This window comes from Amblyomma maculatum, chromosome 1, assembly GCF_055883805.1.
Source record: "Amblyomma maculatum isolate TAMU_Amacu chromosome 1, ASM5588380v1, whole genome shotgun sequence".
In the NCBI taxonomy this organism is placed as follows: Eukaryota; Metazoa; Arthropoda; class Arachnida; order Ixodida; family Ixodidae; genus Amblyomma; species Amblyomma maculatum.
The window spans coordinates 179,619,756-179,646,135 of NC_139344.1; the positions used below are offsets into that span (position 1 = coordinate 179,619,756).

The following is a 26,380-nucleotide window of genomic DNA, read 5'->3' on the forward strand; positions in this document are numbered from 1 at the left end:
ACGCGTAAGGGCAATAGTGGTACTTGCGCATAACCAAGGTCTTCATGGTTATTGGTGAAGGCAACGACGCTGTCACGAATGCTGATTACAGCCCCATGAAGATGCAGAAAGTCCATGCCCAAGATGAGGTTTTTGCAGCAGTCAGGGAGAATAACGAAGCTGCCAACAAACACCACGTTTCCTATTCCTATCCGGGCAGTGCATTTCCCTGTCGGTGCCAGTAGCTGACCCCCAGCACTTCTTATTACTGGCCCAGTCCATTCAGTTTTTACTTTGAGCAGCGTGTCGGCCAGTTTCTGGCTAATAATTGAAAAATCCGCCCCGGTATCCACCACAGCATGTACTTCCTGCCCATCAATGGAAACGGCGAGGTCAGCGCTAACAAAGTTATCTGGGTTGATCGTCTCTTTCGGCATTTGCGGCGGAAGCGCGGCAAGGTCGGTGCTGTCAGCTTCGTTGTCATGGCAGATCATCTGGTACGGCATTTTCGGCGGCAGGGCGGCATTGTCAATGTTAGCGGCGGCGTCAGAAGCACGGGTTGTCGGCAATTGCGGCGGTGGTGAGGGTTGTGACACTTTTCGACTGGTTGCAACCTTCCCTCGCGAGGTTGCAGCTGTTAGTTTCTCCGGTGAGGGCTAGGGGACCACCGTCCGCTAACGTCAGCAGTGTTGCGACGCATCGGCAAATAATAACGCTGTGGCGATGGGGAGGAGTGGCGGCGGAAGCCCGGGGATTCGGTTTCCCTGCTGACTGGAGGGTCGTCGTCGATTTGGGCAGAGTCAGTGTCGAAGTGGCGGCGAGCAGAAGCAGGCGGAAAGGCCTGCCCCTCTTCGCGGTGGTGGCAGTACCGATACACATGGCCAGGTTGTCCGCAGTAGAAACAAAGTGGTGGGCTGTCATGACTGCGCCACCTGTCAGTTCGGCGCAGTTGAGAGCGCCTGGGAGGCACCCACTGAGGCCCCTGGAAGGACCGCATCTCTTGACGGTTCGGTGAGCTCGGTAGGGCGTGGTCTGGAGGTGGGTGACGAAGGACCGCAGCATAGCTCTCGGGCTGCAGCTCGAGGTAAGGTGCAGGAATGTTGGCCACGCAGCTGATCGGTTTTGGAGCGTGGCATGGTTCGGAAAGGGGTGCCACGTTGTCGACTGGATGAGACTCGTTGCATGGTGTAGATGGTGATAGGGCGTACCGAATTTCATTCCTCAGTTTCCATGAGGGTCTCTGACGACTGAGCCTTCGTAGCCATAATTCGCTGCAGCTCCTCAAGGTTGGTTGGTTGGTTTGTGGGGTTTAACGTCCCAAAGCAACTCAGGCTATGAGACGCCGCAGCTCCTCAAGGACAATTCCTCTAATGATGTCGCGAAGAGTGGTCGTATCTGTTGCAGTCAGCGCCGCCGCAGTCGTCGGGGCACAGTTGACCGGTCCGTTGTACTGGCGGCACCGGTCTTGGAGGGCTCGTTCGATAGCCGTAGCGTCCTTAACGAACTCACTCACGGTTTTAGGTAGGTTGCGTACCAAACCGGCAAACACCTGTTCTTTGACGCCATGCATGAGATGCCGTAGCTTCTTTGGCTCACTCATATCAGGGTCGGCACGGCGAAAAAGGCGAGCCATGTCTTCCGCAAACATAGCCACGCTCTCATTCGGCTTCTGGACGCGCACTTCAAGCAGGCGCAGTGCATTGTCTCGTCGATCCGTTCTCGCAAAAGTATCTACCAGCTGGCGGCAGAAGTCATTCCATGTGGATAAGCTGGTCTCATGGTTTTCAAACCACGTTCTAGCATTATCCTGAAGGGCAAAATAAACATTGGACAGCTTCTGGTATGCGCTCCATTTATTGATTTTGGCCACTCGCTCAAACTGGTCAAGCCAGTCTTCCACATCTTCAAATGCTTCCCCGCAAAAGCACTCTGGTACCTTGGTGTTCTGAAGAGTCACCGGCGTAAGGTTGGAATGTGCCATGGCTTGGGAGACCTGACGAACTTGGGCGTTTGAAGAGTCGTTCGGCAGATGGCTGTACTCCGGGGCTAGGCCTAGAAGGCGGCGGCTAGCGCGGTGGACAGGAGTGTCGATGTCTGGGATCCGCTGTGGACTCCCGGAAGGAGTCTTATGCATACCCCAGCACCTCCACCAGTGTCACGTCTCAATATACATTAACGCCAAGGAGGGCCGAAAGATAAGACGGTTTGATTAGTAGACTAGAACGAGTCTTGCGCTCAAGCTTCCTCCTTCTTCTTTCAGCTCGCGCTTGTGTTCCCAGTCATCATCTTTTGCGTCGTCTTCTATGCGGCAATATGTATCCAATGACACGATGTGCCGACAAAAGACCCCAATGACCAAGACCCCATGACCAAAGATGCCACTACACTCGAAGACATCACCCCCGCCCATGTCATGCGGTGCATTCCTGGGCCTCCATCCTCGGGTCTTGGCGACCTGTGGCCTGAAACCGTCCTGGACCAGGCTCCATCGGGAATCATCATGTCAGCAAGCTGTTGCCTTCTTCCTCTTCTTCTTCAGCCATCTATTCATGCCCATCGTCATGCGATGGATCACATCAACATCGGCAAACTTCCTCGTCCACGATCGGGACGATTGCTCGGTGGCCCCGGGTAATGTTACGGACGAAGAAGAAGCGGGCAGTGGTGCGGGCAGAAGCGCTCGCGCTAGGCTCGCCACAATCCTTTACATCGTTTCTCAGTCATCGACCATCATCTCTCTCTGTTCTCTGTGTGCATCTGCTTGCTGCCCCGTAACAATATGTTTCTTGGATAAAACGATCACCTAGTTACGATGTTCAAAATTTCAACAAATTGTGGCTGTATAATGCGTTTTGTTATCAACTGAACACATGCTAACAAGCGATCGCGACATGAGAAACTGATCCCCGGCGCTCTCCCGCTACACTTGCTTTCCTGCAATGCTGTGGTGCAAAGGGGCGAAGCATCAAAGAAAGTCAACGAGCCAGCATGCGAAACATCCGATTCTGCGAAAAAATTACCATGAGGAGAAACGAGATGACTTCTTTGCAGAGCCATTGGGGCATAGGAGTGAAGTATTTGAGAACAACTATTTGCCTGCCTATTTAAGAGATAGGAAGCGTACAGAGTGGGTCAGAGAAATAACTCAAGTTACCGACATTCTAGTGGAAATTAAGAAGAAGAAATGGACATGGGCAGGACATGTAGTGCGAAGAGAGGATAACCGATGATCGCTTAGGGTAACAAAGTGGACTCCAAGGGAAGGAAAGCGTAGCAGGAGGCGGCAGAAAGTTAGGTGGGCGGATGAGATTAAGAAGTTCGCAGGGGTCAAGTGGTTGCAACTAGCACAGAACCGGGTTAAGTGGAGAAATATGGGAGAGGCCTTCGCCCTGCAGTGGGTATAGTCAGGCTGATGATGATGATGATGATGATGATGATGATGATGATGATGATGATTTGCCTGCATACGAGCAAGCCTGATCTGGGGGATGCAGCATGAGAAAAAGCACAGCGATTGTAAGCCATAGCAATGGCTTCTCCACAAGTTACTGGTGTAAGGGGTGAAGCATCCAAAAGCAACCAAGAAAGCGATCCTTGCCCTTTACGAACCAGATTTGTAACTAAATCTCTTCTGTGCTAGGGACAAAGCAAATACGCACTAAACTCTGCGACAGCGGAAGAAAGACCTTTTCATATTTGACGTCTAATACGCTAATCTACACTTTTATGCAGTGAAAGTCTCAATATTACATGCCTTTGTACCTCATTCCACATTTATTTTTTCAAAACCAGATAATTCGGATCATAAGTTTCCCCAGATATGTAATACACTTTTTTCCCATATTTTCTAAAAAATGTATCAACAAGGTTTTGCTACTTGGTGCAACTGGACATAAAATGGATATACTGAACTTCCCAGCACCAGGTGGCAGGTGGCAAGTGGCTAGGCAGTGGCAAGTGGCTAGGCAGGTGGCAAGTGGCTAGGCAGTGCGAGAACTGCTTGCCCTGCACCCACTAATAATGCCCTCAAAGCAGCAGCATGAGCTACCTTGTGGTAACCAACCTGTAGTGTGCTGCCCAACTAGAGTTGAATGATAGGATGTGATGAAAACTGTGGTACAGTTAGTTATGGTGTACCCTATTCCACATGGCACTATTGTTTCGAGAAGCAACCCTAGTTGGCATTTGAACTTGTGTCACTGCATGCTGGCAGTGCTGTATGGAAAAGACAACGAAACTTGCGTTTGTCCTTCCCATATCTTGCAACATCAGGAACCTCCTTTTGTCTTAGTTACCCTTTTAGTTAGTTTAGTTAGATACAGATACCCTAGGTCGACAATGGCTCCAAATTTAATCCCAGGATCAAGACTAATTTTTCCTCGGCTATGGAGCCTTTGTGAAAACTAGCTTTTGCCCATGGCCAGTTCAATGCACTTTGGTATAAATGAGTAATTACATCTTTATTTCAAATCTACTTTACATCGGGGGATTCCCCTACACACATTGGACAAAGGTCAATGAAACCACCGGCAACACTCACATCTTTCTGAGAGCTTGTTGTCAAAATCGCCCCGAATGGCCTTACTGTTCCTATGCGTACAGAACTGAAAATGTGAAAGCATGAAATAAGTGAGTAATAACTGCATCAATACAACTAGTGCATATAGTGAAATGTTCAACTCACATTTCAGGGTCGCTGGCAAGAGTAACAAGTGCTGGAGTCACACGGCTTTTCAGCAGAGGATCAGCCACGGTCCCAACTAGGAGTTCAAAAAGACGGCCCGCATTGCTTCGGACAAGTGCAGTGTTATGGACGACTCCTTCCCAAAGAATTGAGAGCAAAACTTCATGGTAATTTTTGTCCATACTGGCAAGAAAAAAGAAAAGAAAAAAAAACAAAAACAAATCACATTATTCACAAAAAATGTCATGTAAGCTGCCGATGTCGATAGCTAATCTGTAGAAACCAGATTTTAGGCGAGTGGATACTTTTCTTAAGCACACCACTTGTATATATAAGCATGAAGTTGGTAATGACAATATAGTTAATGCAGCTTTTATCATGCCGATACATGCTAATGCCTACATATATATATATATATATATATATATATTGTTACGATGTAATAAGAAGGGGTGTTTATTTACAGTGCTGATGCAGCGGAACAAGATGAAGCCTACTAGCGCCCAGAAACCAACGCTTCTTCCTCCTCTTCTGCCACACCATCACAATCTTTCATCGTCGTCAGTAGCGTGACATTTCCCCCCTACTCAGACGAAGCCCTCTGGGCGTATTCATGAGTCATGCGAGGCTGACACGGCTTCAAGCGGGCAACATAACATAGTTCGGTTTTGGCAGACCGGCGACCCGATGCTGTCAGGCGGGCTATTGCATAAGTTAAATCACTAATGTGTTTGACAACCACATATGGGCCGTCATAGTGGGCCAGGAGTTTTTGATGTCGGCCACGGCGCCGAAATTGGACGCCATAGACAGACTAAATCACTTACAGAGTATGTGACCCGCCGGTGGCTGGCATCGTATAGCACTTTAGAACGTTCTTGTGAAGCACCAGACCGTAATCGGGCGATTCTCCGAGCTTCTTCGGCAAGACAGAGGGTCTCAGCCAGGCAGGGGTCTTCACGGCTTGTGAAGGGCAGGATAGTATCGAGGGAGTAGCGTGGCGGTCTGGCATAGAGCAGGAAAAATGGACTGTACCCAGTCGTCTCATGCGTGGCGGTATTAAACGAATACGTGATGAAGGGTAGTATGGTGTCCCAGTTCTTAAGCCCTGCGTCCACATACATGGCTAGCATGTTGATAAGCGTTCTGTTGACGCGCTCAGTCAAGCCATTTGTCTGGGGATGGTATGGCATTGAGTGTCGGAAAGTTACGGCGCATAAACGCATGAGCTCTTCAACAACATCAGCAGTGAACTGTCGGCCCCGATCAGTGATGACAATTCGTGGTGGCCCGTGTCGTAAGATGACCGAGTGCAGCAAGAAAAGCGACACCTGATGCACCGTAGCAGATGGAAGAGCGGCGGTTTCACAGTAACGTGTGAGATAGTCCACGCAGATTACAATCCAGCGATTTCCATCCACGGACTTTGGAAACGGACCTACGAGGTCAATGCCTACTTGATCAAACGGAGCTGTCGGGGTCTTCACAGGGTGCAGCAAGCCAGATGGAGTTGCAGTTGGACATTTGTGGCGTTGACATTGCTTGCAACTGGCAACGTATTGTTCAATCGTCGAGCGCATTCTGGGCCAGTAAAATCTTTCTTGAGCACGGTGGAGTGTTCGAACCGATCCCAAATGCCCAGAAGTTGGATCATCATGCATAACACGCAATACGTCCGTGCACAGCGTCTTGGGAACTACAGTAAGTATCGCTGGCCGACAGGCGAATAACTCTTTTTCCATAGGAGGGCATCATGCACACAAAAACGGCTTGTAGGTACGCTGGCTTGGGCAAAGAGAGGCTGCAGACTGCTATCATTTTGCTGTTCCGTTTTGAAAACATTCGTGTCGGGGAACGCTGGCTCGAGGGTCGATATATAATTGTCGAAATCGTCGCTTTCAGATCCAGTCGTGGCCATTGGCATCCTAGAAAGACAATCTGCGTCTGCATGACGCCTCCCGCTTTTGTACACCACGGCAAAGTCATATTCAAACATCACATCATACCTAGCACCTCCACCAAGTTGTTACGATGTTATAAGAAGGGGTGTTTATTTACAGTGCTGATGTAGCGGAACAAGATGAAGCCTACTAGCGCCCAGAAACCAACGCTTCTTCCTCCTCTTCTGCCACACCATCACAATCCTTCGTCGTCAGTAGCGTGACAATATATATATATATATATATATATATATATATATATATACGCATATTTCTAACCACGGCATCCCAAAATGGCCTACTTCACCTAAAAGGACCCTGAAGATAGAGTGCTATTAAGCTTATATATTCTGCTTGCTTTCACATGCAATTCAGTTTTGAGTCAAACCCACATGTGGAAACCAAGATGACCTTGTCAACTGGATGTGATGAATGCTGCACCAACACCTTCTATGTATTTTAAAAGAGTGTGTTGTTGGGCGAGTCGGTCAGACATATCTTCAAAGAATACTGCGCACACACAAAACAAGGACGAGAAGGGTTGTGTACCCTTCTCGTCCTTGTTTTGTGTGTGCATAGTATACCTTGAAAATAAACCTTCTATGTAAATAATGGATCCAGTAGTGTCATGTGAAGATTACAAAACAACATTTTCTTGTTGTCTTCTGCCAGTCCACTGTGGGAGCTTGAAGCAGTTGGTTGGTAAGTTAATAACTCACTGAATAGCATCGCATTTCGAAAAATATGTGAGACTGGTTACAGGGCTCAAGCTGCCCTCTCCAAGCAGCACAACCTGCATGGAGGTCTTGTGTGCTTGTGAACCAACTTCACTTTACTTGCTACTACTATATAAAGAAAGTGGAATATGCAGATGAAACCTTCATTACCAACTTTGGACGAACCCAAAATGCACAGAAATAAATAGCTGCACTTCCTCAGAAACAAGTTGCTAAAAATATCCATGCCAAGGAAACAAAAAGCAAGGGTTTCCATTCCTCAAAAAAATTTCAAGAGTTCTTGCTGGTGAACAATACCAAAGAGTGCAAACTCACAGAATTGAATTTTTCCCAGCACAAGCCTCCCATTCCTATAACATTTGTTATTGCTGAGGATTCCTTCCAGCTTACCAGTTTTTTTTGAGCAAGAAGAGGTATATTACTGAGTGCCCCAATATGGAGACGGTATTATGTACTACTGTTTGCATAGTTTTCACACTGACTTCTACATGAAGGGTATTTTTTTACACGCTCTGGCTGACGTACACCCTCTCAAATTTTTAATGACTTCAGGTGTCGCATCGCTTAATGTAACATATATTATGCGTTTCTCGGCTACATTGTTTGCTACTTCGTGCTGTAATCCGTGCGCCACGATCACATGGACCAAGCTGTATGCTGGCAGTGTTGAAAAGCAACAAACATATGCAGGGCTGATTGTTGTTAGGCTGAAGATGCTATGCTGATTAGTACAGGTAAACGATTACTCCTATAAATGTTGTCTAAAACATCCCATTTAAGATCTGTAAAACGGATAATAAACTAAAAGATAAATCTATACAACTCGCTTTCCCCATGTTTGGGATGCAGTATATAGGCTTTAGTAAACAGGCATTGTTGCACAGAATAAAATCCTCTGTAATATGGCCCCTTGCATCAGTTTTTTTCACTGCTCGGAAAAGAAAAGTGGGCATCAATATTCCCAACTACCAAACATAACTCTGCCAGTTGGTTTAAAAACTCCCCCTCAACAATGCAGCGTTATACTATTAAGGTGTCGGTCTAGATAAACACTACATAGCATGATTGTTTTGAATGTCATGAGTGTGGTAGCTGCTGCTTCTAACCTAGTTTTAAACTTGTGTTCCCAAGGTAGCTCAGATAGTGTCCTAGTATGGCAACGGCACCCAGGAGCCTGCTTGCCTGCTCTCAGTCGCGGTGAAAAACAGTATATTGTTACAGAATACCAGCGTGTTCTGAACCCAGGTTCATTTCACATAAACACTAGGCCACAGGTGTGGCTAGTATATCATTTATGTCAATATGGTTATGTAAGAGAGCCCTGCAACTCCAATGCATGAAAGCCACCTTCAATTTTATGTGTGTAATGAAAGAACTAGGTTGTATTTTCAGGACCCCTGATTAAGGGCTTCTTTTTGTTTCAATCCAAGGATGGAGCCCTACTGCTCATCCGATATGCTGTGCATCAAAGCAGAATACATAGGAATGTTTGTGCTTGGTCTCGTCATGTACAAAGACGCCTTAGAGCCCGCTGACTGCCAAGTCCTGTTTTGTGGGTGGTGCCGCTGCTCTAAATGCTGCCATGGGGAGCAGAGGGTGCACGGTTTCAGGCTCGCTTGCTTCTACACTTCCCTGAAGGCAAGGTTTTCTTTTACTTTAATTGTAACAATTTCGGTTTTCATACTTTTCATACTGGGCATGAGGATGACTACACAAGATGGCTACTACGCCCCTCACAATTTACACACGTGTGGACGAAGGTCGCACTTCTGTGCCATGCTTGTGGGGAAGCACATTTGGCACACACAGCTCTGAGAGCTCTGGCTGCACCACTGACACTTAAAGAGACCATGAAAGCTACTTACTAAAACTAGAAAATGCGTACGAGCAATAGGCATTCCATCAGTCCTCTCCACAACACAAGAAGTTCTGGGTACACCCAGAAAGCACCCCTGACATCATCAGGGAGGAAGCGCGAGAGGTGGTTTGTCCTAATCTGTTGTGAGTGGCTGCCTGGAGCCCATTTTAAAAATTATTTGAAAATTATAGGCTCCGCGCAGAGCTTTTAAATTTGACTTGAATACTCACAAAGACCACCGATATGAATTTCTTGGATTAGAATATTACCGCTATTGGTGTTTCAGGGCCCCTTTAAAGAGCATTGTGGATTTGAAATATATTGCCTTAGTTGAACATTTACAAAGCCTATTTCTACAAACTATGCATTGAAGTATGCTTGACGCAAATGTAAGGATAATGTCAAAGCAGAATACACAGGCATGTTGTCTCGCCTCATTTTTATTCTAAAAACAATGATCACCTTTTTGCACTTTGTTTTTCAGAAGCACTTCTTTAGTTACATATTTGCAATAGTCATCCAAAACAACTCTGCCAACTATGTTCAAGGAGTGGTGTGGAGTTATTGCTATTACAATTTCCTCAAAATATTCCACTTTGAACAGTTTTCCTCGCTGGTTGTAGTATAGTATTTCTAGAAGGAGGTTAGTACTTGCCAACTTTTTGATTCTGAATCCTTCTTGTATGGCATTTGTCACAGTCCAAGTAACAATGTATTGTATTGTAATATGAGCCGAGCAGTGCTCACTGCGCATTCACTGAGAACAACGTGGGATCGTGAGAACCCACTTAGATTTTTCTTGAAGTACTGCGATGTTACAATGTACCCTCATTTATGAAGGAGATCGAAGTGAATAAGATGAGCAGCCATAACTTATGATTGTTTGGCTGTGTGCCAGCCATCCACCATGGAACCCAAGAGGGGACGGCATAGAAACTTGTAGGTCCTGCCCATGCCAGCTGTACACTGCTACATAACCAAATATGGTGTACCGCAGGGCGGTTAGCCACACAAGGTTACCCTTACCAGTGGGAAAAAAAGAAAAACCAGGCAGAGAGGAGGTAACAGGAAAGTTGTAAGAACGAAAACAGGAAAGTGAAAGACAGAAGGGAGAATAAGAGATGGCAACTGCCAGCTTCCTGAGGTCGAGTCAGCAAAGAGGTGCCATCTAGAGGAAGCGGTGTGTTACCTTTGCTGAAGTGCCTTAAAGCGAGATTGACATGCGAGATCAAGGCGCGGATGGATGTGGAGAGGAGGTACATGATGTAATCAGACAGGTCAAGCTCACTCCGCTGCCCCGCTCACACAGGCTGAGAACAACATCACTCAATATCACTCTTTCTAGATTCATCAAACAGATTCTTCTCCTCGAAAGAGAGGTGCCCAGTGACAGCAATGGTCAGTAAAAAGGAGCGGAGGGCAGCTTTTTGGAAGAAGGAAACCTAGTGATAAAAGCAATTAGATGCATCTGCAGCTACTTAGCCTGCTCAGGCAAAATGTAAATGGTGATGTTACAAGGTGCCTGCCATGTCAGAAATTGTTCCCCATGAAAAAGCAGCAGTCTTAAAAGTACAAATGATGAGTGAACCATAAGTGAATGACACTTCTCTGAGACACTGTTAATTTGAAGCTTGGTGGTTCCGAAACCAATAAACGATGTGGTAGCTACATTAAGGTGAGAAATGGTGGGGAAAAAGCGCAATTTGAGAAATAAAACAGTTTTTGGATTACAGTCGAGCCCACTTATAACAATACTCAAGTGCCAAGAAAATGTCATTGTTATAACCAATAATTGTTATAACCGGGTTTGCCAAAAAATGCAGTCAACATAAGGTTCAAAAATTTTAATCAAGCAGAAAAAAAGTTGTCCACTACTTAACAAAAAAAGCATAGTGCGTGAGCTTCGCTTGCTTCACAGAAAGCTTATTAACATTGGTCTCGAGAGCACCTAACTGTTCGACGTGCTCAAGTGGAAGGCCCCTTGAAAAAACGAAGTCCCGGAGGGAATAAATCATATGCAGGGCCTCCTGTGAGGACACTACTTGGAGAGGCTGATCTGCAGTGTCGTCGTCATCGCTGTCGTTGCCCGCCGCTCGCACATTTTCCATGATTGCCTCGTCAGTGAGGATTTCGGACGTTTCCACATCATCATCTGCATGCAGAAACTCATCCAGTCCTGATGCATCATTGCTGAGCGCAGACCACAGTTCTGGCATCCGTTCATTGATCGGAGCTACGCAAGCATCAGCCGCGGCAGTCGTGCGATCCCGAACGAAGCCTGCTTCCCTGAAACAATTCTGCACCATCGAAGCATTGAGTTCTGACCATGCACCAAAGATGAACTGAACTGCCATCAGTAGGCTAATCTTAAAATCAGGCTGCTCATCACTTCTCCGCGCAGCCATGTCCATGGCAAGCACTAACCTGTTCAGGACGCGGCGGCGGTACAGGGCCTTAAAATTAGCGATAATGCCGGCATCCATAGGCTGTAAACCTGAAGTGGTGTTCGGCGGAAGGAAGAAGATTTCCACGCTGGAAAGCTCTAGCATGGAATGATGCGCACTGCAATTATCCAATACCAATGCAACCTTCCTCTTTTGGCGTTCGATGCGGTCATTGAATTCCACGAGCCACTCATGAAAAAGCGCTCGTGTCATCCACGCCTTACCATTGTGGCGGTAGCGTACGAAAGTCCTTCTCGTGAAGAAGAAAGGCAAAATGACTCGCCTTCGCTGTTAGGATCGGCCCACTAATGGGCAGGTTCTGTGCACGGGCGCTAAGAAACCATTGGAACAAGGCTTCCTCCACTTCCTTGTAGGCGCCCTGCCGGATCCTTTTCCGTTCGTTGTTCTTCGAACCAGAGCATTCTTCTTGAAGCAGCTTATCTGCGGAGCGGATGATTGTAGAAACTGTCGGTTGAGGCAGTCCGTACTTCAGCACCAGGGCCGACACCTTCTGTCCATTCTTGTGGTCCTCAACTATGCTGCGCTTCGTCTCCAATGAAATCGCTGTACGTTTTCTTTTTGCTGACAATAGCGCCGTGCAGTCCGGTGAAGGGAGTACGGCAGACGGATCTGCCATTGTACGACGAGAAAGCAAAATGCCACAGGCGTTGCAGTGCTCTCCTCTCTTCGTATCGTCGGCGCAGTCCACTTGTCTCGAGGGGTGGAAGGGTGACATGCGGAGCGAAATGCGCTCGCTTTGCGCGATTGCGGACGCTCGCGTTTTCGTCGGAATCACGTGTATTTTATTTTGAAGCTGGGTCACAGTAGCCTGTTTTAATCGTTATAACCGTTAGTGCGGCAACCCATCATTGTAGTAAATGGATTTTTTTACTATTGGATACATAGTAAATTTGACGGTGACATGGCTGTTCATTGTTATAGCCGATATATTGTAATAACCGGTATCGTTATAAGCGGGCTCGACTGTATTACTGTTTTCGATTTTTGGACCAATAAGAAGTTCTCTGGAAAATTTTATTCGTGGCAGCACTCTAGAAACATAGGGAATCTCGTTTATTGAAAGGTTGGTGGCGCTTGTGCGCTCATTTGGGCTAAGAGAAATGGCCCACAAGTGCCAGTTTCAAAGCACACATGCGGGGTGTGTATTCAGCCTAGCGTGCAGCGTGCAGCCTTGCCAGAAGCATCATTCTTTCCTTTTCCCAACAAGCACACGCACTTTCATCGAGAGTAGAGTGAGACATATGAATAAATGAAGAACAAGCATGGGAATCAGAGAATAGCGAGCCCTGATTGGCTAAAAAACCAGAACTTGAGATGTGATTGGCGCACAAGTAGCCCGCGACATTCACCATGCACGGGCTTCGCGCTATGCGAGGGTTCACTTTGTCACATCACGTTTGCTCGCATCCGATGCTTAATCTAGTCACCCTGCTTTTCTGGTTTCTTTAAGCACAAACATTTGTAGAAGAATGCCAGCCATGAAGTTAGCATCACGCAACGGCTTAATAGATAAAGCCACTTCATGAAATTGAGCGGCTGATGCAGCACAGGCCAACCTCTGTTTGCCTCTCTCAGTATAGCTGTACAGGCAGATGCAGCACTGGCTGTTCTAGACTTCAATGAAGGATCAAAGGCACTGAAAAGATCTCAGACTAGCTAAAGATTGCTTGTGACGCACACACTCATGAAGAGGAACAAGAAGTTGTGTATGGTGCAGCGTGAGAAAGAGCACTCCAGAGCTCAAAAATGGCTTGAAAAAAGCAGCAACTTGAAGTCACTGCTGATGGAAATGAAGAAAGACTAACGTATGCTGCTGGGGGATTTTCTTGGACATTGGAGGTTGAGAAATAAAGTGGGGCGATTTTCACTCTTTGGGTCCATTTTTCTCAATTTAACCCTTAAGCGCCCACAGGGAATATATTTCCCACTTCATTCAAACGCTTCCTATTGCTGAAGCAATCATCTTTTCCTTACAATACTGTGGCGTCATCTAGTGTAACACCATAGAAATAAAAAAAAAATTATCGTTTTCTCTGCAACCCGCTAGGTGCCACTGCAGGTTTTTCGCAACTTCGCGCCTTTTTTTCTCGATCCGAGTGCTCTTATGCTCGTGGATCGCCACAGGGAAAACAAGTCACGGATGCTGGGTTTCTTGCGTCACTAAAGTAAGTAAATTATATGCAATCGATAGGTTGAAGTCTCCTCGAATGTATGATAGTGTTTTAAAGCGTTGTCCGAGCTGTCATGCGAAAAAAATAGGGTGTCACTCAGACCTGTCATATGGGAACATATTTCCCTACGGGCTTTTCACGGAATTTCAAGCGTGTTTGCCCATCTTTTTTTCTGCCTCCAGATGGCCGGACGTCTGACTGCTGAAGAGGCTTTAGATCTGTTTTTTTCACTTCCTGATGACGTCGATCGCTCAACGGATAGTGAAGAAGATGATGATGTTGATGAGCCAGTAGCTGTTGTTACCCGCTCGAAAGATGAAGAGGACAGCTTGGCGCCTTGCATAAACTCATCAGATGCCCACTCCAGCAGCGACAGTGTTGCAGAACAGGAGAGTGATGACGAAGACTGGGGAATGCGCTCTCTTCCGCAAGAAAAAAGCATTCCAAAGTTTTCTTCCCTACCACCAGCTTCATCAAAGCTCCCTGAGAACTTCACACCTTTGCAGATTTTTGATGCACTGTTCGGTGAAGCTGTAGAAATACTCGTGCGTGAAACTAACTTGTTTGCAAAACAAGCGAAGTTGAAAGGGTGGCAAGACACTACAAACGAAGAGATGCGAGCGCTCCTAGGTGTGATTATAAAGATGGGCTTCCACAAGCTCGAGAACAGAAGAGATTACTGGTGCACCGACAGCGACCTGACCGTACCTTCTATAAATTGCATCATGCCAAGATCCCGGTTTTATATGCTTTTGCGGGCTCTTCATGCCAATGACAACGCAACTTCAGTGCCAAAAGGTGAGCCAGGGCATGACCCATTGCACAAGATCCGGCTACTTATGACATCAGTAATGAGGAAATTTGACGACTGCTACGAACCATCTGCCTGCTACTCAATCGACAAGAGCATGATTCGTTTCAAGGGAAGGAAGTCCTTCAAGCAGTATATGCCTCTGAAACCGATCAAGCGCGGCTTCAAAGTCTGGGTGTGCGCAGATGCCACTACTGGTTTTGTGATCCAGTTTGATGTTTACACTGGAAAAGAGAGCGATGGCAGCGGGTTAGGCACTCGTGTGGTGAAGTTCACTGGGGGACTTGAACAAACCGAGTGCCTAGTGGTGTTCGACAACTTCTTTTCTTCACCAGAACTGCTGCAAAACCTGTTTGAAGAAGGCATATGTTCAGTTGCCACTGTGCGATAGCAAAGGAAAGGGCTTCCCGACACCCTCAAGAACAAAAAGAAGATGAAAGAAGGGGACCATACCTACCGTGTAAAGGGGAATGTCGCAGCTCTGCAGTGGCAGGACAAGAGGCTTGTGAATGTACTCACGACTGCCCACAATCCCTCGCACACAGTCAGTTTCCAAGAAAGCGAAGGACGGCTCTAAAATTGACATCCAATGTCCTCTGGCTGTTATCGAGTACACAAAGTACATGCGCGGAGTAGACCGCTTTGACCAGCTTAGGGAGTATTACACTGTTAGCAGAAAGTCTCGAAAGTGGTGGATGCGCCTGTTTTATTTCATTTTGGACTGCACTCTTGTCAACAGCTATGTGCTGTACCGACTTTCAAACGTTGGCTGCGATGACCACTTACACTTCCTGATAAGGCTGTCAAGGCAGCTTGTGAATGGTTACAGTAGCAGGAAAAGATCAGCTGCCCTTGCTCCACGACGACCTTCTATCAAGAAGACAGAAAAAAATCTTGGCGTGCTAGATGAAACTCGCTTTGCAGCCACACCCCACATCCCGGAGGCGGCAACTTCATACAAGCGCTGCAGATACTGTTCAACTGCCAAGAATGATAAGAGGTCAAGGATAATCTGTTCAGTATGCAAGGTTCACCTCTGCATTGTTCCCTGCTTCATGAAGTTTCACCAGAAGTAGGTCAGCGCTCAAAGCCCATTGGGAAGAATATTCCCACACCTGTGTTTCCGCCGCTTATAAGCTGATGCGTTTTTTTTTTTGTTGAAAATGTGTTCACAGATTAATAAAGAGCGTTTTTGAAACATTTCACCGATTTTTTCATAGTAGAAGCACTATGGGCTTTTAAGGGTTAAGTAAACTGTCAGCTCAGGAAAACTTTCCTTCCACCCTTACTTTTTTCAAGCCTCGAAATATGAGGGGTGCACGTTATACACCAGAAAATGCGGTAGTCTTTGTGATTCCTTCCAGATGCAGGTGTGCGCATGTAGATAAAGGGGAAGTTACCACAATGGTTATTTACAAAAACACTGCTCCATGCAGCGACATTGCTGGTGTGCGCCCGTGCGAGAAAATGGCAAAGATAATGGCAACTTCTTACTCCTTAATAAATCAGAAGTTATTATGGAAGCAGGGATAAACTGAAAAGGAATAATATTTGTCATGCCCCTCAACACGACGTTGCATGTCAAAGGCATCTAGGCTAGCTCGACAACAGTACTGTGGCGACATTTGCATTACCTCAAAAGCTGATCATGCAGTGCATGCCATTATACAGTCGAACCCGGTTATATCAAACCCGGATATATCGAATTTTGGTTATATCGAACTCACGAAATATCCCCTTGAAGATCCCATGTAAAAGTATAGGAAAGCCGCGTCATATATCGAACTCAATTTCTCCGGTCGTTCGATATATCAAACTCCGCACCACGCACTGGAAAGTGTGCCTTCCCTTAAGACGATCGCATCACCCTTGGCCGTTCGCCGCGTGCCGTTTTCAAGCCACGCGCGGAAGGAATGAGAGGGGACAGTTCGGCGACAGCTGGTCTGGGCAGCGCCGCACCCATTCCCCAAAGACGCGCGCATCTGCAGTTATCGTTTCCCGCGGGCCAACACATGACGTTTGCGAGCCATGTGCGTGGGTGTGCCCCTTCTTTTGCCGAGCTCTCTCCTTCAGCACGCGCAACGCATGCGCCAAGCCAGCTCAGCCCGTTTTCAGACAGACGTCGGACGCTTTCTCCAGCGTGTGCAGCGTGTGTTGCGAACCCTCTACGTGCGGCAGCGCGGTGCCGGACCTGGCTATGGCGCCTGCGCCAGCTCTGTCTTTTTTTTTTTTTTTTTTTTTTGCGAGAGTCATTTTTTTTTTTTTATCGTTGGCTGGCTGTACGCGCGGCGTAGCGTAAGATATGGCGGCTGCGGACGTTAAATAGCGGCAGGGATTTTTTCTTTTCTTTTTTTCGCGGGGATGTTTTTTTTTTTTTTTTTTTATCGTCTATCCTTGCATGTATGAATCAGCGAAACCACGCGGTCAGCTGCTGCGATCATGACGTCCCACCCCAAGCGCGGCGTGATAAATCGAACCAGGCTTGTGCAATCAAGCCATCACGGGCACTCTGCCAAGTTCGCTCCCCGCCACCGGAAGAGCTATAAAAAGATAAACGCGCCCTGACGTTATCGCTGCGCAGCATCTTGGCACGCTGCCAATGAGCTGTGGATGAGACGACCGAAACGGACTGATGCGCGCCATCGACATGCAAGCGAAAACGCTCGCGATTTCTGCCGCGGTGACACAGAAACCTTGTTTTGAGCTGCCGCGGTGGCTCGAGCAGCGAGAGGGACGCAGTTCCAACAAGTTTGAAAATTTTCGCTCTGTTGCTGCCGCTCGTCGCTTGCATGTGAGCGAGCTAGCCTTAACGCATTTTTTTTTTTTTTTAAATTCTCGGGTGCAAAAGTGGAGGGTGGGTTCATTATGCGAGTGGGTTGATTACGCGACAAATACGGTATCGTTTTTTCGCATCGTAAGTGCCGTCACAAGCCGATTTCTGTATATCGAATTATCGATATATCGAACTATTTCGCGATCCCCTTCGAGTTCGATATATCCGGGTTCGACTGTATTCACTTCCCGCAAACACTGAATCACTGGAATGCCTGACTGGCATGAATCTCAGTCTTCAACATAATGTCCACTGCCTGCAAGACAACTGCCGATGTCCCGTGCGGCGGAAGTGACAAAGCACTTTCCTGAAGGGCCCGAGGATGTCTGGAAAAGGTGTATGTGATGCCAGCCATAGATTCAAAACATGTTGAATGGGTACGTGCAGAGTCGGGATTCGTGCAGCACTTCAGGTGCCAGGAGGAACTAGGCCAGAGATGGTTGATGCTGCCCCGAGGCATCAGCTTTGCCCCTGATTAGCATAGCTTGACGTTTTGTTTGAAGAAGCTATTTAAGTGAAGTGTCAGGGGGATTTAGAAAGAACGAGATGCAATAATCATTGAGTAACTCTGTTTGTCAAGGCTCTCTGTAGGTCGCCAAGGTGCCTGGTAGGCAAACCCCAACAGACCACCGTTCAGAGCATCAGGTGATGGAAGACGCTTTCGAAAGCCAGCAGCTTAACAGACCATTGCCTCTCTGGACAAGCATGCCAGTTGATAGCTCAGACAGCGATTTTGAAAACTTAACTTTGACGATGCCCCTTTAATTCACTAAATAGGCAAGGAGTTGGAAACTTTGGCTTGCTGTTGCAAAATATACAGGGTGTTTGACATAACTTGAACCAAAGATTAAAAAAAAATTCGATACAGTCGAACCTTGATATACAGTCGAACCCCGCAATAACGAAACCGCCGGGGAAGGAAAACCTTTTCATTGTCGCGAGGATTTCGCTGTCGCGAAAATGGACAAATAAGCACACCCATTACCTTCCAGAACCAAGATTTAATTAAAAAAGTCACTTATTTTGCCCTGCTTGACATTGCTGTGCAGGAGCTGGATGACTCTGGCTTCGCAGCTTGATAAGCTATGCATAGCTTCGTCGTCGTCGTCGTGGTCGCCGAGAAAAGTCCGGATCACATCGAATGCATCAAGCACATCACGCGAGCTTACTTGCTTACCTTGTGCTTGGTTTTCGCTATCTTCGTCGTCACTCGCCTCATTTCCTTTGCGCACACTGTCGATAATAGCGTCGTCGCTGAATTCCTCGTGCACGATCAAGTCGGCGTCCGCACACAAAAAGTCCTCCAGTTCAACAGCCTCTGGCACCATTGTATCTACACTGCGAAGCGCGTTCCATGCTTCGGTTAGTGGCTGCAGATCGTCACCGCTTGCAGCTTCCGGTTCTGCCAAGGCGTGCTGACCAGCTGCGAAACCGGCGTGCCTGAAGCAGATCTGGACAAGCGTGGCCGAAGTAGCAATCCACGCGCCGGCAAGCATCTCCAGCGCCATGAAGAGGTCAATTTCCGTCGGTCGCTTCATTTCGATGTTTAGCAACATCCGCTGTATGAGCCTTCTTCGGTACGCAGACTTCACACTTTTGATAACCCCCTGATCAAGAGGCTGGATAACGGATGTGCAGTTCGCGGGGAAAAAAATCAAGCGGATGCTCGTCAGGGCAACGTCTTCAAAGTGGTGCGCACTGCAGTTGTCCAAAAAAAGGCAGACAGATCTGCCCTGCTTTCACATGTCCGTATCAAAGGCTTCCAGCCAGCTTGTGAATATTGCGTGCGTCATCCACGCTTTTTGGTTTGCAGTGTACTGGTTACGTTTAAAACACCGTGGAGTCTTGCTCCGGCCGATCACGAGGAGGGGACGCTTGTCAGATCCATCCATGTTTGAGCATACTAAAAGAATGGTGACCCGCTTTTTGCTCAGCTTGCTGCCATTGCATTTTTTTCCTTTCAGGTCTGGCGTTTTTGAAGGTCATAGAAGAAGCCCGTTTCGTCCGCATTATAAATTTCGGAGGGCTCGTACTCGTCCATTATGCCTTCGTAACTTTTCTCCATCCAGGAAGATGCTGCTTCAGCGTCTACGCTCGCACACTCCCCCGACAACACTTTGGCGACGATGCAGTGCCGCGCTTTAAATCGACTTAGCCATCCGGCACTCGCCTTAAAGTTGTCGTGGCCCAGAATGCACGCGTAGTCAATCTCCTTTTGCTGCAGGAGGCTTCCAGACAAAGGCACCTTGTTCGTTCTCTTGTCCAGGAACCACTGAAATACGGCTTTGTCCACGTCTTCGTAGACCGGCGCTGCCAGTCTTGTTCTGAGCGCGCGCGCCGTTCTGGAGTGCCGCCATGATGCCATTCCTTGATTTCAGAATCGTAGAAAGCGAGCTGCACGGGATACCGAACTCCTCCGCAATATCAGTCTTCTTCCTGCCTTTTTCAGCTTCGGCGATAATTGCAGCCTTTTCCTGCAGCGTCAAAAACTTGCGCTTCTTTACAGGAGGCGGCATGTTTCCGACAGTAAAAAAACAACAACAAAAAACACTGTACACAGGCAAGTCATAGAGAAAGAGATTGGTAAAGAGCGGTCACTCGGCGAAAACTGGCCCCAGGAAGTGACGCACGACTTTTTGCGCTGCCGCCGATTGATGGATGGCGGCACCAACGTGCGCATGCGCGGACGCGCGCGCGACGGCACTCGCTGCAGCGGTAGCCCGCCGGAGCACTAGCAGACGACAAGAAGTTGTCGAAGGAAGCTGTGTGCTCGTGCCTCGCCGCGCTTGTGCGGCACAGACCTCTCGTGGGCTGCTGCGCGGAACGACAGCGGTTTGAAACGACGGCGAGGTGAGCAATGTTTTTTGCTTAACTACGCTGCATTTCAAGCAGTTTACGCTGACCATGCCGGCCGGTGCCAATAAGTTTCGCAGCTCGTGAACAGGCGCGCCAGCTGTTCAGGCGCAGTTCGTTACGCCGTAACTCTGGCGGTTCCCAACCACGGCGAGGTGTAATATGTTTTGTTCTCGGGAAACAGCTTCATTTCGAACAGTTTAGCTCGTAACGCTTGACAAAGTGGCATGTGAAGGCATCAAGGCACGCCGTTGCGCCAAAATGGCGTGTTCGCCGGCCGGTGCGGCCATGGTGACGCAGTTTGCCGAACGGCTAGTTTTGCTAAGTGTCGCGTTTAGCAGAGCAACGGTAAAGTGAGAAACGTTTCATTCTTGACTTTCTTGTCAAACTACGCAGTATTTCAGGCAGTTTAGCTCAGTACGGCGGTCTGCGCTTCACAAAGTCGCACATGAAGGGCAGCCAACAGGCATGACAAGGCGCTCGCCAATATGGCTCGCCGGCCGCGATGACATGTGACATGGCGCGAGGATTTGCAAACGGCTAGTTTTGCGTGGTGTCGCGTTTAACAGGGCAACCGCAAGGTGAGAAATGTTGCATTCTTGTAAAACTGCGAGGCATTTCGGGCAGTTTAGATCAGCGCGGTGGTCTGCGCTTCACAAACTCGTGTATGAAAGGCAAGCCAACATGGCGTGCTCGCCGGCCGCGGTTTTGCGAACGGCTAGTTTTGCGTGGTGTCGCGCTACATTTAACAGGACAACGTTAAAGTGAAAAATGTTTTATTATGCGGCAAGCTTCATTGCTTCAGCTGTTCAGTGCTCTTGAAGAATATTGATAGTTTAGTGGCTGTTATTTCACACTCTGTAGAAATGTATTTTCAGATAGGTTCGGTTAGCCTGCATTTCCTGACCTCTACGTTGCAAGAGTAGCTTTTGTATCAATTTTACTAATGACAGCTTTTCTGTTCTGGACCATAACTGCTGCTCACCAAGTTTTCAGTACCCACCCACATGCACAGATGTGTGCGCGGTGCAGTGGCCTTACATTTCATTGCAACCTTCTGCATCATATTCATTCCTTTTCCAACAGCACTGCATGGACCCACGGACTGTAGCCGAAGCACGGCAGATGCGACGAGGAAATGGTGTGGCCTTTCCTCAAGCGTCAGTACTCCTCTCTGCCCTGGACAATACAAGTTACCCTTGCTGAGGTAGCCGCGACTGGGACTGTGTAGTTTATGTATAATGCCTGTTTTGTTACATACCATTTGCAATAATTCGGAAATCAGTTATGCTATTTTTTGTCTCTACCTAAGTACTGTTTCTCACCTTATGTATTTTTATTTTTCTGTATTGTGCACATCGCTTAATGTGTGTCAAGTATTGTCAATGCATCCGTCTACATCTGTTGCATCTCGTGTTTTATATGCAGCAAAATAAATTCATTTCACGAAGCACTTGGCGTCGTTTCTGCGCTACTGTTTTGCAAAGGCTGTGGCGCAGCTGCGTTGATGGGCAGTTTAGAGAACTGGGAATTTTTCCTGTTGTTATGCATGCTGAAAATAAATAGAAACACTAGCAGACCATTTAAAACCAAAATAATGTGCCAAAAGGGCAGGGAAGGGCGCAGCGCATGGCTAGCATTCAAATCGCGCGCCCTTCAGCAAGACCGGATGTAGTTGCCGCCGGCCGCTTGGTGCACTACAGTCAAATGGGCCGCTGGGCCCTATGGGAGTGTCCGCTCTTTACCAATCTCTTTCTCTATGGGCAAGTCGCGAGCGGCACAAGGCGGATGGCGAGATCGGCGAGATAGCGTGGTCACGTGGTCGGCGCACTAGTGAAAAGAAAAAAAAAAAGGAGGTTCCTTGCTCTTCCCCGGTTGGCCGGCGGTGTCGTCACGTGGCGTGAAACGTCACATACATGCGTAGTGGCCAACAGACAGGCTAGCAAAAAGCCGCTTTCAGCGGGCAAAAAAAAAAAAATATATATATGCTTTGCTATCATCATCATTACCGAACCAACCGAAAGTAAACAAAAATGGCTGCGCCGGTGCTTGTTGGCAGGTGAAATGAACGGGCTCGACTTGTCGGATGAGTGTGCTGCTGCAGTTTCGCCCATTCTATGTTCCCGACTGACTGATGTGCCGAAAAAATGTTGCAGATCACTACCTCAAACTTTCGTTAATGCGGGACTGCTTTTTAAAAACCCTTCGCTGTTGAGAGGGGACAAATGCATTGAACCCTATGGGAGTTCGCCGGGGGCGCCAGAATTTTTCGTTGTCGCGAGAATTTCGTTCTTGAGGGCTTTCGTTATAGAGGGGTTCAACTGTATAACGAATCTCAATGTAACAAAACTCGTGATGTAACACATCTTTTTTTTTTTTTTTTTTTTTTTTCATTTTTTGGCATCTCTCAAAGCCCGAGTCGCTTTGGGACATTACACCACAAACAAAACCTTTTTTCATTTCCTAATCTCTGTCTCATTGAAAACCATGTTGTTTCTTTTCGAGATTCATGAAAGTAATTTATGCTGCACTTTCAATTTAATGAAGTCCTCATGCATCGCATGCCTGTACCAGCAGTCACCTCGACAATACCACGAGAACTAAAACTTCAGCCAAGACAAACCGTATTTTGTATTTGCTCTTTTATGTGCCAATTTTGCCGGCAGTCCGGAATCTGTGAGCAAAAGAAAATGATGATGATAGGGCATACAAGTTCCACAGTGCAGAAGTTTCAGGATGCGGCACGCCATGACGTCACTGGCCAATTGGAACAGCAAAGCGCTAACCAGAAATATTGTATTTACTTGCATAATGAACCCACTTTTTTACGTCAGTTTGAGGAGAGGGTGCAATACACAAAAAAAAAAAAAAGAAATTGGCTATGGCTTAGCTTAGGTTAAGCCTGGATATCCGAAGTAAAAGGTTCAGTGATGCACAAACTTTTAACGTGTAGTCTGCACACCGGCGAGTTTGTCTCTTCTTCTATGGCATCGTCGGCGTCCCTCTGTTGGCTGCTCACACTGGAAGTAGATGCGGCTAATATCCGCCTTCGAGCCTCTTGCCGTCGCCGTTTATCGATGCGTTCCTCTTTTTGCTGAGTTATTTCATTCGCTCGTTTTGTCCTGTCCTTTTCATTCCTCTCATCCGTTCTGCTGCGCAACTGTTCGGCGTCATCACTAGTTGCCAGTTCGGCATCCCTTTGCAGTCATTTAGCGAGGCGACCTTCCCACTCGTCTGGCGTTTCGGCAGCTCGTTTGGTCTTGCGCTTCTCATATAATCGCTGCCTCTGGACAACTAGCCATCACTTCGGGATCTTCTTTCATGGCGAAGCATCTGCATTTCTTCTGCAGCATTATCAGATGCGCCACAGCGAAGGGCGAAACGAGGACGAGGTGTGGTATGCGCAGTAGCGTCATACGAGGAAGTCGAGCACACGCCGGTGCTCACTCTGTTAACACGCGCAGAGCGAGCTGCGACGCCGAAGGTCGACCAGCAGAGTCGCGCTCGGCGGCGGCTGTGCCGACCACCTGCGCCTCTCCTAGTGACGTCACTCGGCGAGTTCGCGCATGCACAGCTGTGGCTAAAAGTGATCACACGCATTCCAGGCCCGGTGTTGACTAGCCTAGTGAAGCTTTTCGCTTAAAAAGTTGATACTTCCTTTTTTTTTTTTTTTGGGGGGGGGGGGGTCACTTATCACACATCCTTCAACCTATCAATCATTAAAGAAAGCACACGGTCAGCCGCAATCATGTCGTCGCCTTTTAGTACGGTTCGCTTCAAAAGGAGTTAGCTGCTATCACATGTTCCAATAATTTTGAGGCAGTGGACAGCATCCACCCCAATCGCTGCGAAAGTGAGCATACTGAAAACCAGGCTTGTGCAACCGGACAAGCTGAGCAAGCCATCACCAATTCTTCTGTTAGATTATAAGATCATATAGTTAACAAGATTATCGTCAGCTATCCGGAGGACAATCACTTACTACACTTAAACCAACACGGATTTCACAAGAGCCTCTCAACCATCCCTCAACTTCTTGATTTTGGCAACGCGACCAACCTTCAGCTGCAAGCCGATGCTATTTTCGTTGACCTTTCGAAGCGTTTCGATCAGGTGCTCCATTACAAATTATATAATAAGTTAATAAATCTTGGTATTAGTCCTACTGTGGTACCTTGGAAAAAAACACACTTGACTAACCGTAGCCAATATGTTTGCATAGGCAAAGTCGATTCTGACCATTTAGTATTTTCAGGGGTACCACAGAAGTCTGTTCTGGGTCCTCTTACCATACGTCAATGGCATCTACACTTGCGTAGCTCCTGGCGTAGGCATAAAGTTATTCACAGATGATCTTGTCATATGTACTACTGTACGTTGTCATGATGATCAAGTAAGACTTAATACACCACTAGCTAACATCCCCCACTGGCTGACGAAAGGGGAATGGAGATAAATATAGCGAACACAAGTACATGAGTATAACTCGAAAAGGGGTCTTTCTGTCTTTCTGTCTCGTACGATATCAATGGGGTTAACGTCACCAAGGTAGACAGGGTCAAATATTTGGGTGTAGCATTTACGAGTAAGTTAAAATGGGGTGTATATATTACTAGCATGTGTACAAAGGCTTACAGACAATTAGGGTTTCAGCAGAGAAAACTTTCGTCGGCACCATCCAATGTCAAGCTCAGCGTACAAATCCCTCACACAAACAATCTTGGAATATGCAAGTCCCGTTTTTAATCCCTACCAGGCATATCTCGCTGATAAATTAGAAAAAATACTGCACATGGGTCTTCATTTCAACATGCGCATCCAAGCTGGCATCCTATCCCTAGTCGTCATGTTTCTGCTTTTAAAATTTTTTTTCCTTCTATATCATAATCGCACCAACATAAATAAAATCCTATAGTATCTAAAATCACCTTATCATCACTCACGAGGACTAATCAAGAGACTGTATCAGATCATTTCCATCCCACTTTGCAACATTCAAGTATTCATTTTTTCTGTTGACCATTGAAGAGTGGAATAGGCTGCTGTGAGAATGTATTAATGCGGGCACATCTGAGCTGTTTGTTAAAAAACTTCAGAGTCGCTCTATCAGTGAACCTTCTTAAAATAGTGACCTCTTATTTGCTGTTTGCCATTTGTAGCAGCGTATTATTGCCTGATCTCACCGAATGTATTGCCCATATTTTTTGTCAGTTATTGTGACTGCGCACTTTATGTCGCTCCACCAAATGCCTGAATAACATTGTACGACCCACTCCTGTAAGAATCTGGAAATCAGGCTTACAATATTGTCAATAAAATAAAGTAAATAATTCAGAAAAATCTTGGTTATTCAGTTTGGGGACAACTGGCTTTCATCAAGTTGTGGAGGGGGTTCAGAAATAACCTACTGAGTTTTTTCTGCCAACGTATCTGTGATGTGGAAGCTTTTTCAACATCTGAGGAAAGCCGTCGAAATATGAAAAAATGCCATGTGGCTACACTTGTGCATTACAATACTGTAGTACCCCCAACAGCGTTTAGACAAACAAAATGTGTACTCTGATTGCGCTGAAGTGAGCAACTGCCACTCATTTCAATTGGCTGCACCATAAAAAGCAAAACAAAAAAAAAAAAAAAAAAGCCTGCCTTGAATTAGGCAACTTCTGTGCCTTTCTTCCTTTCATTTTGTCGATGTGATAGCTCAATAAAAATTCCGTCAGAAGTGGCTGTCAGTGGCCTGGCCATCTCTTATCGTGGCTTGAGCTTTATGTGCCCCAGCAGAATGTGCTGACGCCGTTTTGAGACAATGCTGACAGAGGTGTCAGCTCACTTTGAGACGGCGAGCATGCACATTTCATTGATTCAAAATGCCTTTGGCAGCGCTGCAACACAATAGTGTATGACCATAGTCATGTGATATTTTTTTCATATTTCGCAGGTTTTCTTTAAATGTAGGCGGTATGTTAGTACAAAAACACTGAGTCGGCTGTATCTGAGCCCCCCCTACAGCTTAATGAAGGGTAGTTGAACAAAAAGAGAATAAGAAAGA

General features: G+C 47.0%; 1 protein-coding gene across 4 annotated transcripts in view; it reads right to left on the minus strand.

The window, feature by feature from the left end:
• The window catches only part of LOC146205017 (RAB11-binding protein RELCH homolog), a 149,995-nt gene that overhangs the window by 28,926 nt on the left and 94,689 nt on the right, over nucleotides 1-26,380 (minus strand). For all 4 annotated transcript variants that reach the window (XM_084589684.1, XM_084589683.1, XM_084589681.1 and 1 more), the window contains 2 exons: nucleotides 4,664-4,846; nucleotides 4,520-4,583 (listed from right to left, as the gene is read on the minus strand). In XM_084589684.1, coding sequence (XP_084445810.1) covers nucleotides 4,520-4,583; nucleotides 4,664-4,846 — 247 coding nt within the window. The remainder of the gene's footprint in view (nucleotides 1-4,519; nucleotides 4,584-4,663; nucleotides 4,847-26,380) is intronic.